The 16569-nt window shown below is 29.8% G+C and overlaps 1 protein-coding gene across 2 annotated transcripts; it reads right to left on the bottom strand.

Annotated features, from left to right (window-relative positions):
* Window positions 1-6987: 6987 nt before the first annotated feature.
* LOC108454271 (bifunctional protein FolD 2) lies at window positions 6988-9116 on the bottom strand. 2 transcript variants are annotated; one of them, XM_017752678.2, is made up of 5 exons: window positions 8828-9116; window positions 8523-8706; window positions 8220-8377; window positions 7917-8129; window positions 6988-7538 (listed from the first exon to the last, which is right to left on the bottom strand). In XM_017752678.2, the coding sequence occupies exons 1-5, from the start codon at window positions 8939-8941 to the stop codon at window positions 7308-7310; spliced, it is 900 nt and encodes a 299-aa protein (XP_017608167.1). In that variant the 5' UTR covers window positions 8942-9116; the 3' UTR covers window positions 6988-7307. The 2 variants fall into 2 exon arrangements, with proteins under 2 accessions (XP_017608167.1, XP_052879027.1); XM_053023067.1 differs by having other exon boundaries at window positions 8523-8740; window positions 8828-8963.
* Between the last annotated feature and the right edge of the window lie 7453 nt (window positions 9117-16569).

The following is a 16569-nucleotide window of genomic DNA, read 5'->3' as shown; positions in this document are numbered from 1 at the left end:
GTCACAATTTAGGGTTCGAAAATAATATTTTTATTTTTATATAATATAAAATTGACTCATTTTAAAAGAGACACTCACGAACCTCGAAAAATTAGTATTTATTAACAAAAAATAAATATAAAAGATATCTTTAAAAAAATCTCTTTTTAAGCCTTTAAGAATTAATGAATGCAATTAAAGTATTAAAAGTCAGAGGTAGGCAGAAACATTTAAAATATTAAAAGTTGAAAGTAATTTCGGTATTTTGAAAAATAAAGTTATTTAATTATTTTAAATTTTATTATTATATTTTAATTATTCATCTTTTTCAATTTGTTAAAATTTACGCTTTATAATAATTACTTTTCATTATTCTTTAATGTTTTGAAAATAGCGAGAATAAAACATATTAACCATATATTTTGAAATTTTAAAATTCATTTAAATTTATTAATTGTATATTAAATATGTGATAATATAAGGACAAAATAATTCATTATTAAATAAATAAAATTTTAATAATACTAAAATAAATATAATATGTTAATATTTAATTATTAAAATCCAACCCCATATTCTGGTATTATTATTAATTATATTACTAAACTAGTATACATTCTCGTGCGATGCACATCTCGGTTATATTTATTAACTTTGGAATAATTTAAACATTGCTTAAAATCAACCTGCTCAAGTAAAGTGGTGTCTAAGATGGTGGGCACTCTTTCAAGTACTAAATGCAAAACAGAAAATACACAAGACACGAACAGTAAAAATGAAAACGAAAAGTTGAAGGACCAAAAGTAAAAATATCCCAATTTATCATGACATAGAATTAGCATGTAGGGACCAAATTGAATAAATAAAGAATTATGAGGGACTAAATCACAATTTTACAAATTAAGTGATGGTTCAAGAATTGAATTTTGAAAGATTATAAAGGGCAAAATGGTCAATTACAAGAGAGAGAATTCTAGAAAGCAATGATGTGTTGAAGATATTTGATGATATTTTATAATTATTTAATTAGATACATATTATTTTATTAATATTTTAATTATATATTTATTAATATTTTATTAATTTAAGGTTAGTATAAAAGGGAGAAAGATGAAGAAAATTCTTCATACTTTCTCCATGCACGTTGGTGGGAAAGAGAAAGAAAGAAATTTTCTTTTTTTTTACAATTTGGTCCTTTATCATGAAACCCCACTTTTTCGCCTAAATTCTTTGAAAATTTTTATAGTCACCCAAAAGGAGAAGTGAAGTAAAGATACTAGAGAGTTAGAATAGCATCTTGGAAGCAAGAAATTGGAGTTGGGAGTGAAGAAAGTTGAGGAGAAAGTGAAGAGATTAAAGAGACAAAATATGTACTTCAAGAACTTTATTTAATTTTAATACAAGTGTAGAGAATGTTAAATAGTTAAATTATTTATGAAAATGCAAATATTATGTATGAAATTGATTTAGTGCATTGAAGTAGTAGAAAAAGACTAAATTGTAAAATAAACAAAATAAGTTATATGGAATTGAATGTTAAAAACAGAACATAAAATAAAATGTGATGAAATAATGGTTACATCAAAAGTGATGGTGTGATGAAATTACTAAGTTAACTTATATTTATGATCTTGGTGACTAAATTATAAAGTGAACAAAAGTTTATAACTTAAATAAAGTATCATAATGAAGAGTTTAAATGATGTGTTATGTGTTAGAGGATAAATTTAAAGGTGATATTAAAGTGAAATTACATTGAGTAACGAACTCTCATGATGCTAGGGACTAAATTGTAAAATTATGAAATGTATATAAATGAAATAAGATAAGTTATGATAAAACTATATGTTAAAAGATATGTGAGTTTTAAGGATTAAATTGAATAATAATCAAAAGCATAATGATTCTGTATGTTAAATGAAAGTTGAAAGAACCATGAAAATTGACTCGACCTAGGTACATGTCATACTTAGAACAAAATGAAATTATCTGAACTTTGCTAAGTCAAGGATTGTCTTATGGATGCCGGATCTACTACTTGTACTCTCAAGGATTGACTACACCTGCATGGAGAAAATAAACCATACACTAACATTTTCGCTCAGTATTATTTTCATGATTCAAGTCAATTTAAAACAAATTAAACAAATGCATACATTCATTTCAAATTATGTTAGTCCCTATAATTTTTATATCACTTAGGAAAATAAATTTATCTTATTTAATTTTCATTTTTTGAACAATTAATTTTTCACTTTTAATTTTTAATATCATGCTTTTAAAATTACATAATTGTTTTAATTATTATGATTTTTTAAAAAGAACTTTTACATTTTAATAAATACAAATATTTTTATAAATATAAAAATTATATTCATTTAAATATTAATAAAAGTAAGTTATTTTTCACATACATTATTTCACAAAACTTATTAAAAACAATAATGGTTTTCTGAATTATTTTAATCTTATAGTACTTATACTACGGTATCAATACGAAAATGTCATTCGAATTTTTGTTCAAAGTAAAAATATTGATACTTATCATTAAGTATCGATACTCGATATTTTTATCAATATCTTTTTCAATATCAATACGAAATTGGTATTCTAACTTCAAGGAAAAATTGAGAAAAGTATTAAATATCAATACTTGTAATTAAGCATTGATACCTATCAAAAATTTATCGGTACCCTCCCTTAGTATCGATATGATTTTAAGGTTCAATGTTTTACAAATTATTCAAGAAATTACCCTAATATCGATACTCATAAAAAATATACCAATACTTTTAATCAAGTATCAATAAATCTCTCCAGGAATCGACATGAAAAAGGGGCAGCTGTCACTAAATTGGACATTAAATGCTAAGTATCAATACCTGTTATTGCAGGCGACAATAATGTTCTAGTCTTTTACACTCCAACGTCTGTATTCAATTTCACAACAACCATAATGGTTAGAAATCAATTTGAGAGTATAAATATCAGCTTCAAAAGGTTCAACAACAATAAGAGAATGCAAAATGATCAAAAAAACTATCCTATCAACCTTTGTGCTTAAAATTCTTCACATTTTTCTTGTATACACTTGTGAGCATTCATTGTTTTTCTATCAGCTCAAGTGTTTTCTTTATATTAGTGCTTCTTGTAAGGATTATTTCTTTGTTTGTTCTTTTGAGAGAGTTTGTATCTTAAGATTTGAGTAGAACTCTTAAGGTTATTAATGTAAGGTTAAACATTTTCCTCAAAGGTTTATCAAATTAGTGGATTTGAAAAAATCCTTAGTTATGAAAAGTTAAGATAGTGGGGTAGAAAACTGGGATCGAACCACTCTAAATTCTTGTATTCATCATTTCATACATTGTTCTTTTGCTTTCACGAATTTTAAATGCCAATTCACCCCTCTTAGCTATTCCGGTTGATTTATCAAGCTAAAAAGGTGTCTAAATTTTATATTTTATATAGTATTTTAATTTATTTAAACATTATTTGGTAGAAATTAAATAATTTTCTAATATAGAACTTACTATTAATTTTTGGCTTAAACTTTATATAAATTTATTTATTTTGTAGGTTATACATGTTATTAGTACAAACAAGCATTTAATGCTATTTATATCTTAGTGTTTCCAGAAATTTTACATGAAAAATTAAAGAATATTAATTTTTTATAATACTTTCTTATCTTTTTATTGTAAGTAAAAATATGATCACATTAAATCATTTTATTTAATATATGTTTATATTTTGATTAAACCTTTAATAAAATGAAATATATTGGAATTAACACACATGGTCATCTCATGTAAAATATTTTTAATACTATTTAAATTTTAATATATTTCTGTATATAATATATTCAAAATATTACAAATATCTTATATTCCAATATAATTTATATAAATAGTAAACTCGTGATCCATACGGGTAAAAATAAATTAATAATATATATAATAAAATAAAATGTGCAAAAATATTAAAATAGAGCTTTAGGTAAATAGTAAATTAAAAGTTTTTAATATAATTAGCATGGATTCAAATTCTACTATATACACGTATTTTATTAATTTTCTTTTAAAGTGAAACGTCTAAATACCCTCATATAATATTATTTATTTTAATTATAAAAAAATATTTTAATGAATTTTGTAATCCCAATAGAAAGCAGTCAAGGGATGAAACTTAGTAGGAGGTGGTGGTAGGGTTGGTTTTCTAGTTAAATGACTATTTAATAGAAAAGATGAAATGCACCAAAATTCAAAATAGAAAAGACGTACCGATCAAGCAATTTGTAAAAATATTAGCCAACTTGGTTATTCAAATGTATCAGTTTGTCACCAGTTAGGATATTATCTTTTAAAATTGATATATTAGTAATTTTAATTTATAATTAGATTTGATTATGAGTCGAATTATTTAGTCCGGCCCGGCTCAAAGGCTCACCAAAAATGTGGGAGGATTTGAGTAAAAATATAGGTCCAAAAAATGAGTTTAGATAAAAAAAATAAGACTCATTTAAAAAACGGGTCAAGCCTCAGGTAAGGTATTTTTGGCCCGAACCTGGCCCGACCCTAATTCACTAAAAGGCAAAAGAAATCTACTCTTTTTTTTTTAATGTTATTTTTTTGTTGTTTTCTCTATATTTTGCTACCATTTTACTATTATGTTGCTACTATTTTATTATTATTATTTGGATATTGTATAAAACTTATTTTATTGTTAATTTTGTTATTATTTTAAAGTTATTTGTTGATTTTATTATTATTTTAGAGGCATTTGCTTGTTAAGTTGTATTTACCTTAGTGTTATTTAAGTGTACATATTTTTAAAATTTACTTTCAATTTATTGGGAAATATTTATTTTGATGTTTTTAGTAATTTTGATGTATTATATATATTTAAAAATTATATAAAAATTAATACTGGCAAGCCGGGTCGAGCTAGGTTTTAGTATTTTTATTTAGGTCGGGCTTAGGCAAAATTTTATGTCTATTTTTCAGTGGGCCTAAATTTTTAGTTGAGCTTGGTCCTGCTCGGCCCATGAGCACCTCTAGTGCCCACAACATTTTCTGAATTTCAATTAGTCTTGATTCTTAAAAATTTAACTCTCAATATTTACATATCGTGTACTTTGACCTTTTTGTAGTTTAATTTTTCTTTAAAATTTCATTTTAAAATAGGGATAAAATATGAAAATTTAATTATAAAAAATATTTTTCGTAATTTTTAATCAAATGAATTTTAAATCCCAATGGGAAGCAGTCATTTGATGAAACTTACTAGGAGGTGGTGGTAGGGTTGGCCGAGTGGGTTATTCCCCATCCTTGCCTATTCAATTATCAAAACAGGGTCGATACAATGTGTAACTACTAACTTTTTAATTATACAATAGCAAATAATAGTGTAGTTACTTAATTATAAGTAAATTTATTTTTTAATAATACAATTATTTAATTTTATTTTTTTGTCACCAGCTATTTAGTGATATCAGTTTTAAAATTGACTTAATTGTACTTTTAACCCACAACAATTTCTAAATTTCAGTTAGTCTTGATTCTTAAAAATTTAATTCTCAGCATTTATACATTGTATACCTTAGTCTTTTTGTAGTTTTGTTTTTCTTTATAACATTGAAGGTTCATTTTAAATAACGACAAAATATGAAAATTATTATCTTAAAATTTTTAGTATTTCCATTTTTTGTATATTTTCAATCTAATTTAACTGATAAATTTATTTTTTAACTTTTTAAGTGAAAGGGTCACAAAGAAAACCAAAGTGCAAAAGGACCAAATTACAAAATGTGCAAATGTTGAGGATTAGATTTTTTTTAAAAATCAAGACTAAATTGGCACAATGTATACATGTTGAAGGGTAAAATTGTTATTAAGCCAATTTTAAAATTTGCCACCGTTAGCCAATTGGTGACCAAAATGATAAAATTGAATAGTTAAGTGACCGTTTTGTTATTTTTCATAGTTGAATAATCAAAAAGTTACTAATAATTGAATTACTATTAGTGTAATTTACCCGATGATCTAGATTCCTAGAATTGGTTTTTGTACTCAAATTAGTATGGTTTAAGAAATGTAACATTTTTTAGCTGATATGAGATTCCAATATTGAATTTCTCATTTGAAATTTGAAACATTATTAATGTGAACATTCTAAAATATAGGGTAATCTCAAAACCTCATTTTTCTTAAATAATTTTACATTCCTCTGATAACATTATACTTTTTACAATTTTACCTCATTTTTATGAAGTTAACTCATTTTATTTAAAGATTTAAAATGAAATAATATTTAAAAAAAGTTATAAATTTTTTCTTTTCTTTTTTCTTAATTTGTAATAATTTTTGTTTATTTTGTAATTTCTAGACTACCCTACCATCACTAAAATTCTAATAGTTTAACCTATGCCTAAATGTGTCAAAAATTATATAAATATTTAAATGAAAAGTCAATAATCTAAGAATATTTAATAACATAACTACGTACGATACCAATTTAATAAAACACACGTAATAAGGAAAGTTAACTAGCATGCTAGTTAGAAGAATTGAATACCTAATATAGGGTAGTCGTAAGATTATTGGGCCAAAACTAGAAAAATGATTAGTGCTAGGGGAGAGTGTGGTCCAATGTAGACCGGTGTTGAAATTAAAAAACATCCTTCACAATTCATTTTTGTTCTTCCAAAATTTCTTGAATTTAAAATACACATCCTTATATAAAACATTCATAATTTTGTAGATTGAATTTTTTATGTACCTGGGTTTAACTTTAATCTTTAGTTCTTTTCTAGAGCACACACACGGTGCCATTTAATCTGACCACCATGCAATGATGTGGGTACCAAACTGAACAAACTCAGATATCAAATAGTATTACCATCACAATTTGCCATAAATGCATCCATAAAATCATATCATCTCCAGAAGCAAATACAGTAAACAAGTTTTGATGAAAAATGTTTAACAATATAAATTATTTAACTTGAAATTTTAAATCGAAAAGGTAAGAAAATTTAATTAACTTATTCTTAAATACAGAAACTGACAGCATATTTGGAACCTTCATGGAAAGAAAAGGTGAACATGTTTAAACATGCAACAGACAAAATCCCAAGTCCTAAAACAGCTCTGTAAAGTTTTCTGAAATTGATTTCTATTACGCTTTTTGAGTATGGGAGGGAGGCAATGATACCTTACACTTCAAAAAAAAAAGACCTTTTTTTTTTTTTTGAAGTCAGAGATGCAACTCAGAGGTTAAACTTAAGCAAATTTTATTATGAAGTAAACGAGTGATGGAAATGAGATACCTCATTGCTCAATCACACGCTTCACACCATCTAAGGTATTCCGGAGCAGCATTGCAACTGTCATCGGGCCAACGCCACCAGGAACAGGTGTTATCCATCCAGCAACCCTACATGCTGCTTCAAAATCCACGTCTCCCACTAACCTGTATCCTGATTTCTTAGTTGGGTCATCAACAGCATTGGTTCCAACATCAATAACCGCAGCACCAGGTTTGATCCAACTGCCTTTGATCTGGAAGTCAATTAGAATAACTTATGGCCAAACCATACCATTACAAAATAACCATACCATTAGAATAACTTGAGGATCAATCATTTAACCCACAGCAAAGCAAACAATTATCAAGGTTCACTTTCATTACATTCCAATTTTCCAGACAAGGTTATATTATGGATATTTGGTGTCGTGGAGTGCTTCAAGTAAAGTGTTTTCTTGTTCTTCACAATCATGTCATAATCTACGAGGACCAACACTATTAACAAAATTAAGCTATAAACTAAGCCTAAATGCTAAAATTTAATGGGAGAAGCAAAGCAAGGATGAACAATTGCCTATGCTAGACCAGTACAGAAAACTTCAAAATGTTTGCGCAACCAAAAATCGAATTACCATCATAGCTTGTCCTGCTGCAGCTATAACAATGTCAGCTTCACGAACTAGCCTTTCGGGATCCGGTGTACGTGAATGAACAATGCTAACAGTAGCATCAGCCTTGAGAAGCAGCAAGGAAACTGGCAACCCAACTATGTTACTTCGACCCACAACAACAGCATTTTTTCCCTTTACACTTACACCACTTCGAGATAGCAGTTCAAGACACCCCTGTAGAGAAAAGGGGAAACAATTACATAGCATCTTAGCAAAAAGAACAAAGGCTAAATCATACAAGATTTGACAGCATTGTAAGATTGCCTTGGGAGTACAAGGTTGGAAAAGGGGTTCTCGGCCTTTCATCGCAAGTTTGCCGATATTCAAAGGGTGAAAACCATCTACATCTTTTTCAAGACTGATTTCACCCAAAACTTTCTCTTCATTTATGTGCTTTGGTAAAGGAAGCTGAACCAATATGCCTATTAATTCATCAAAACAATACATAATTAAAAATATATATACACAGGAAACCTCCATATAAGCAGTTGAGCTACAAATTACAATAAAGCTAAGATACTTAAAAGCAATGGATCTATAAATAACAATAAAGCAAAATTAACGAACCATGTACATCAGGATTTGCATTGAGCTCGTGAACTTTGCTGATCAAATCGGATTCAGGTACTTCTTCAGGGAGATTCACATCAAAAGATCTAATCCCAACTTCAGCACAGGCTTTTCTCTTCATTCCCACATAGCTTTGAGAATCTTTCCTGTTCCCAACAATTACAACAGCTAGGCCTGGCACCTGATCAGGATGTTATCAACTTTACCAATCACTCCTTAATAAATGAAATCAAATTAATGGGTGACCTTCGCCAAATCAAAGTCAATGGAAACGAGGGAAAAGAGTGAAGTGTAACCATTACCTTGCCGTATTTCTGGGAGAGATGACGGACCTCGTCGGCAATTTCAGATCTGATCGTCTGAGCGATAGCTTTGCCGTCGATAATGGTAGCTTTACAATCAGATGGCGACGCCATTTTGTGCGGTGAATGATGAGCGGTATAAGATTTGGCTTCAACGACTCGTAAAAGACTTCATCATCAAAAACCACCTCACTCATACCACTTCGGTTAAGGCACGCAGCTGCTGACACCTGGCCTTTTGGATTCTGTCTCTCGGGCCGAATCTCGAGGACCCGCCTGCTCGTTCTTTCGTTTTCCCTTTTTGTCCCGTGTAGTTCAGATTTTTATACATATATCCAAGCGTCAGGATTTGGGAAACTTAGTATTATCTTTTTGCAATATTTGGACACAATAGTGTGTTTCTAAAATGCTAGTAAATATCTGGGATTTAATTTTCAGCACAATAATTTATTTTAAAAATAAAAAAATATAGACTAAATTTTAAATTTATAAAAAGTACAAGGTCAAGTTGTCAATTTATCATTTATCATTTATCATTTATCCTTACAACACAGAAATGTTGGTGGATGTACCTTGCAGGTCCCTCGACTACAAAGATATCATCAATTTTATATTTGGGTCCAGCGTAACCCATTAACGCTCAAGCCCAAAGTCAAGCTCTTATACAGTATGGGCCCTTAATATAAATAATTTAATATTAGTGTTGTTGGAATCGAATTAGATTAGATAGTCTGATAGGTTGGACCGGGAATAAATTGATATATTAGTTCTAAATAGGGAATTCAACTGACTTACGAGCGAACTATTCAAACCATTAAAAATTAAAAATTGAGATAAAAATCAATAATTAATCCAGTTTATACAATTTTTTTAAATAATTTTTAATTAAGTTTTGTTGATGTCATTTCTTGTTGGGCTTGGGAAATTGAGTGAGTTGAGTTTCGTAGTTAATGGATTGTTGAGTTTGAATTTTATGGTGCGTAAATTACAAAATAAAAGTGTATTAAGAGGCATCAGAGTTTGTGTATAGAGACGCTCTTTGATACTTAAGTCAATATTTTAATAAAGAGGAAACAAGATTAAAGATGACAATAGAATAAAAACATGGGTGAAAAAGGCGATAACCGATAAAATATTGAAATTTAGTATTTATGGTTGATTTGTGGGTTGTTCATATGTTGCTCGTTGATTGACTAGTTCCAACTATTTTAGGATCTCCTTCTCATGTGAGTTTATTTTATTTGGTAGTGATTAGCTTTATGAATTTTTTTTATTTTTTTATTTAGTTATTGTTGGATTGATGATCAAAAGAAAAGTCAATAGTGTGACCTGTTTGACCACTTATCTAATTTTTAAAACATTATTTAAGATCAACTTTAATAATTCATGACTCCTTACTGAAACTATAACGTGTATGAATAATAATGTATTGGATTGATAATGAGGCATTGACATTATTCGCAAATGTTAAAACCTTGAATCATTAAATATTCAGATTTGAGTCTTATCATGTGAAATCATCATATATGAAGTTTTTTTTTTTTTGTGAAAATAAAAACAAATTACATCTAATTATAATTCTCAAAAGCACCACACACTTTGTCTTATTGTAAAGCCTCTAAAACTTCATCAAGAGCCTTATCAAAGACTTGTAAACTTGATTGTCACCCTAAACTTAGCTTAGCTAATTGATCTGCAAATGTGTTATCTTCTCTAGGCATGGGCAAAGTCAGAATAAATTTTTAGGGGGGCTGAATGAAATTTTAATTTTTTATAGTCTATATCTTTATAATTTTTAAAGGATTAAATCGAATTTTTATAATTTTAGGGGGGCCAAAGTATAATTTTACCTTTATTAATTTAAAATTTTAAAAAAAAATTCAATGACATAAATAGAAATTTTCCATTTTAAGGGGGGCCAGGGCCTCTGCCAATCTCTCTGTATCTGCCTCTGTCTATAGTTATATACCTAATCCGCTGGACCCTTCTAAGCACAATGATACCTGAACCTTCCAATTCATTATTAGTCAAGGCTTGGACCACATCCAAATTATCTATCCAAATCGTGGCCCATTTATATCATTTGCTGAGTAAAACGAATAATCCCTTTTAAAATACCCCAAAATTCAGCTTTAAGATGTGTGTATCTACTCAGATATCGATTAAACCTCAAGATCCAATTTCCAAACTGATAAGGTAAAACTCCAATTTTATTATTGTCGAAACCATCCTTTTTATTTAAAAATTTTAGGTTTTAAAAATGATGGGAATCGACTTTTGAAATACAGAAATATGGAGTCGCCACCGATCTTTTTGTTTTGGTGTGATCAGATCATCTAAGAATTTGGTTATTTTAATAAAACATTTTTGGTTTACTAAAACAACAATTTTGGTCTACGAATTTTTGAGAAAACGGGTTCGGGAGTCGGTTACGCATGAGGAAGGATTAGCACCCTCACTATGCCCAAAATTGGTACCAAATCAATTAAATATTGTCCTTATGTCTAAAATTAAAAAATGTTTTTGAAATGTGGTTCTTTTTTAATAGTATTTGAACAACCCGAGTTGGTCATCAAAAATTCTCTTGTTTAAGAGGGATATAGCATTACATCCAGCACGGTAGGACATAATCCTTTATTCCCTCGAAAACATGATAAATTTCGACTTCCAAAAACTTATATGTTGAAAACCGTAAAAGGATGCCCAATTATTTAGTCCAACGAGAAAATCGAAACCCAGCACAGTAGGACACGATTCCTCGGATTTCTAAACATCGAGCATTGCCTTATTTTAGAATTTAGAGAGCATGAGTGAAATTCTAAAGGAATCTTCGATTATTGAACGAATAGGAGAATCGCAACCCAACACGATAGGGCACGATTCCCGAATTTCCAAACATCAAGTATTTCCTTTGTTTTAAAAAGTTTTTAGAAGACATGAACGAGATTCTAAAGGGACATTCGATTACTTTGAGCAAACGAGAAATTGCAACCCAGCACGTTAGGGCACGATTCCGCGAATTGCCAAATGTCGAACATCGCCTTCGTTTTAAAGGATTTTTAGAAGACATGAACAAAATTTTGGAGGGATATTCGATTATTTTGAGCAAACGCGAAATTGCAACCCAACACGTTAGGGCACGATTCCGCGAATTGCCAAATATCAAATCTCGTCTCCGTTTTAAAGAATTTTTAAATGAATATGTGACAGCCCTAATTTGACCCTAGTCGGGAAGTGGTTTCGGGACCACAAAACCAAGTCATAAAAATAATTAATTGTTATATTCTATACTTATTATATGTGTACATGCATATGTGAAAGTTTCATGCTCTAATTTTTTCATTTGTATGTGAAATTATTAAATAGGACTTATGTGAAAAAATTGTGGAATGTGATAGGTAATTTTAAAAAGGGGTCTATTAATGCATGTCACAAAAATTTTGGACTTGCATGTCAAATATCCAATTTTTAATTATGGTGGCTGGCCATAATGATTGTTGATGGGCAATATATATGTTTAATTAAATATTATAATAAGAATTTGCATTATTTTAAAATAAAAAATATTAATTGAAATAAGAAAAGAAGAACAAAAGGTTTGGTTCATCTTCTTCCTTGCTTAGCCGAACCTTAAAGAAGAAAGGAGAGATAGCCATTCGGTCACTTTTGAGCTAGAATTAAGGTATGAAATTTATGTTCATTTTTGAAATTGTAGCATATATTAAGTTAGTTACTAAGTCCCTAACTTAGCCATGTCAAAATTTTGATTTTTTTAGTAGTGATATGAGTAATCGGCTATGGAAGATTTTGAAGAGAAAAAGATTAAGGATGTCACTTGATTCGGTTCTTTGTTAAATTTTGCATATCTTGTCTGTGGGTAAAATGCACAAAATAAATATGGTTAGAACTAACATGCATTGCTGTTCGGTTTATGCTTGAGGAGTTTAAAAATTTGGGAGCTTAAAACTGTTTAAATTGCTATTTATATTGCTATCCAAAAGTTTCAATTTTAGTAATGTCCCATTATTAATAGTTGAAACTAAGAAACAAGTATTTGATGAAAGGATGTAGGTGGCTAAATTGTCTGAAAATTTAATTGTTGTTAGCTCGAAAAGTATTCGAATGTGTGCTAGAAATTAATATCTAAAGGCATGCTAGAGTTTAATATGCCGAATATGAACAATTATAAGTTAAATTAAGGTTTGCTAAATTATCATTGTCATTGCCGAATATGTGCTTAACTAAAGAAGAATTTTTTGTTGAACGTTTTAAATGATTTAGATAGTTATAAATTAAGTTAAGTTTGGAAAGTAAAATGGACATATATTCTTATGTATGTTATTGAGCCAAAAGTTATATGAATGGTGCCCGTGTTATGCTATTATTCGAATAGAATAAATTAACTATGATTGTGAGATGTTATGTGAATTGAATTTTCTTGCGAATAAGTATGCATGACATTCAGTGATGTATATCTGGACTTAGGGTCCATGAGCTATGTCTTTGGAATTATATCCGGACTTAAGGTCCATGAGCTACGTCTTGGAAATATGTCCGGCTAAAGTCCCATGAGCTTCGATTTGGTATTATACCGGTTTAAATTCCATGAGCTTGTCTTTGTAATTGGTTTCAAGTCCTAAGACCTGACAGGCTTAATGCCAGTAAGTTAAGTAAGATTACGATATTGAATGTTCGCAGTCCCTTTTACTTCTTTAATCTATAATTAAACTTTTATTCCTTATGCAATTTAATCCTTTAAACTAAATTCAAGGTACTTCACTTAATTAAACACTAAATAACCATTCAACTATAATTCATAAATATTTCTAATAAATATTCATTAATAAATTTCACAGAAACAGTACTCAAGACTCAATTTCTGATACCGTAACTTTCGGTTCATTACAGATCAGATTGCAACAAGGCATAAATCACAAGTCCAAATCAAAAAAAAAAAAACATGGCGCATAGGGCGCAACCGAAGACTCGCGTGAATATGGAGGACCTAATGTGCAAATTTCCCATTAACGGGAAGCGCGCGGATCCCTCCCCGGGTCGAGTCACACGCGCGCGGGTTGTGCCAAATAGATCCATCCGGCGTCGTTTCAAAGGCTGTTGAACCTAGCCTGAAACGACGTCACCTCATACCCTCAAATAAAATGGGAAATCTGCCTAGAAATCAGAACATTTTGGCAAAGCCAAAAGGGGAAACCGAAACCCTAGTTGCTTGCTCTTGTTCAGCCTCCGTTCGACCTTCACTTTCCAAGCACCAAATTTCCATCGAAACAACGCCTCGCACTTCTGGCTCCGATTCACTATCCCTTGGCCACGAAATCCCCCTCTTTTAACTCCGATTTCGACAAAGCAAAGGAGAATCGTCGGTCGAATCGCACGATATAGCCCCTTTCTTTTCCTTTTTTTTTATTCTTTAAAAAAGCAATACTGAAAGACTTGGATAAATATCAGTAGAAAAAGAAAAAGATTACAGAAATCGAAAGTATGAATCACCTTCTATTTTTCGATTGCTTTCTATTAACTCTGTATGCGTAAATGTGCGTTTGTATTTCGTAACCTTTACAACGATTAAAAGCTTGGCTTTTATAGCCGAAAAATAGAGAAAAATAAATTGAAAATATACAATATATCTTTGTTTCTATTCGCTGCTGCTCTTTTTGTCTTCTTGCAGGTATGGGTGCGCGCTCGGGTACGGCGGTTTGGGCGTGGCATGGCTGCTAAAGCGCTGGCATCGTACGGAGGGTGGACGTGGCGCGATGTGGTTGCTACGGCGCAAGCAGAAAGCTGCTAGGGTTTCTCTGTTTAGGCATTAGGCTTATTGGGCCTATTTTTGGGTTAGGTCTAGGTTTAGTCATTGGGTTTGTCACTTGGGTCTTGGGTTTTAATATTAGTTTGGGCTATTGGTTTCTGTAATTGGACTGTAATGGACAGTGGGTTGTTTTTATTTTTATTTGTTTATTTATTACTTTTTTTTTTTGGGTTTCTAATGAGCCGGGCAAATTTGACCTACTACAATTATATTTCAATTCTCTCATTTATTTATATTTTATATTAATTTGATTGGAGTTTATTGTTTTTCTACATGTACTTAAATGATATTTTATTTTCACTTTCGTGAAATCAAAAAAAATATTTAATGTCTAAATAATTAATGACTAGACCGTCGCTTTCCCATTTGCTGCAATGATTCGATTGTAAGAAGTATGGAACATTAATTACAGCTCAAATTAGAATCTGTATTCAAATTTCTCACTTTCATGTTGCTCCATTAATATTATGTTGTCACCCCACATATATATATATATATATCTTTGATTTTCCATCAATTGTGATGCATAAGCATATATGTTAGAATGTGTTCTTTTTAAAAAAATTTATAAAACAGAAAAAAAAAAAGTAATTTTAAGAGACAAATAAAGTGTAAGTAGATGTTATTTCCATGTCCAATTCTAGCTTTTATGTTTCACTTTAATTTTTGTTGGCAAATGAATGATTAGCCGTAAATTATTGCATGTTTCTCGGGATTGAATAAAGAATTCTTTCAACAATTACCCTAATCATTCCTCTATATTCATTAATTAACCCATTTAGCTACTAAAATTGGGCATTGCAATGCCTACTAATATTAGTAACTTAATTAAGAATGATTAATTAAGTTAATAAGCAAAGGAAAGACAAAACTAAATAAGGGACTAAATATCAGTTGGTAACAGGAACCCAAAGAACACAGATGACGTGTCTGGTTTTGAACTAAGATTCCCCTCTGCACTAAAATTATTTTTCTCCATTGTTATAATGAACTGTCCTGCATATTTAGCAGTTCCATTTTCCATTTTCTGACTTTCAAATCAACAAATCTTACAATATCTTTATCTTGTCCTAGTATTACTACACCTACTACCCTTTCATTTCCTCTCAACTCGCCATGCATTTTGTCACTGAATGCATTTTCTCAAAACCCTAATTTTATAACATGTAATAATACTGTTAGGGTAGTTGATGACATTATATGTAGTTTGGTTTTTTATATAGTGATAATGTAATTATTGGTTAGAAAGAGAGATGTTAATTGCATTCAAAGGTTGGCGGAAAGTATGTGAATATTCTAACAAGCTGCAGTTCATGATTATTATTTATAGCATTAATTATTAGGAGGTTTGATTTTTTAGGCATATAGGGAATCAAACAAGCTGTGTTCTTTGGACAAAAGTAAAATAAAATACTAAGTGATGGAATTGAGATAGAGACAAATTAATAAGGGTGGGTTCTTGTCTAGATTTTATAAATCATTGTCCGGTAAGAGGGTCCCAAAATATCAGCATCATGCATACTATCATTCCATCTTTGACATCTAAAAGGTGTAAATGCCAAATATTTGAATAGTTCATATTGTACTAACTTTATTTTTTTTTTGTTACTATTGTGAAACCAATTTCTTATCTTATAATTCTAAAAATGATGGGTTTGATTTCGATTTTAGGGTCTTTTTGGATGTACGGTGTGTTTATTTGTAGTTAGTGTAAACATAACGGGACAATAAGATTAGATACTATAACGATATTGTAATGTGAAAAAAAAAGAAAGGTAAAGGCTCCTTCAAAGGAACCCTTAGTTTCTTCAATAGAAAAGAGTGACAAAAATGTTAAAGCTCGAGAATCATGTGATTATACAAATTCCGTTATTCAATCTTGATATAAGTATAAAAGTGAACATCCTTAATTAATGAT

The sequence above is a fragment of the Gossypium arboreum genome, chromosome 12, assembly GCF_025698485.1.
Source record: "Gossypium arboreum isolate Shixiya-1 chromosome 12, ASM2569848v2, whole genome shotgun sequence".
Taxonomy (NCBI): domain Eukaryota; kingdom Viridiplantae; phylum Streptophyta; class Magnoliopsida; order Malvales; family Malvaceae; genus Gossypium; species Gossypium arboreum.
The sequence above is the reverse complement of the archived record's forward strand: the minus strand, read 5'-3'. Positions and strand labels throughout refer to the sequence as shown.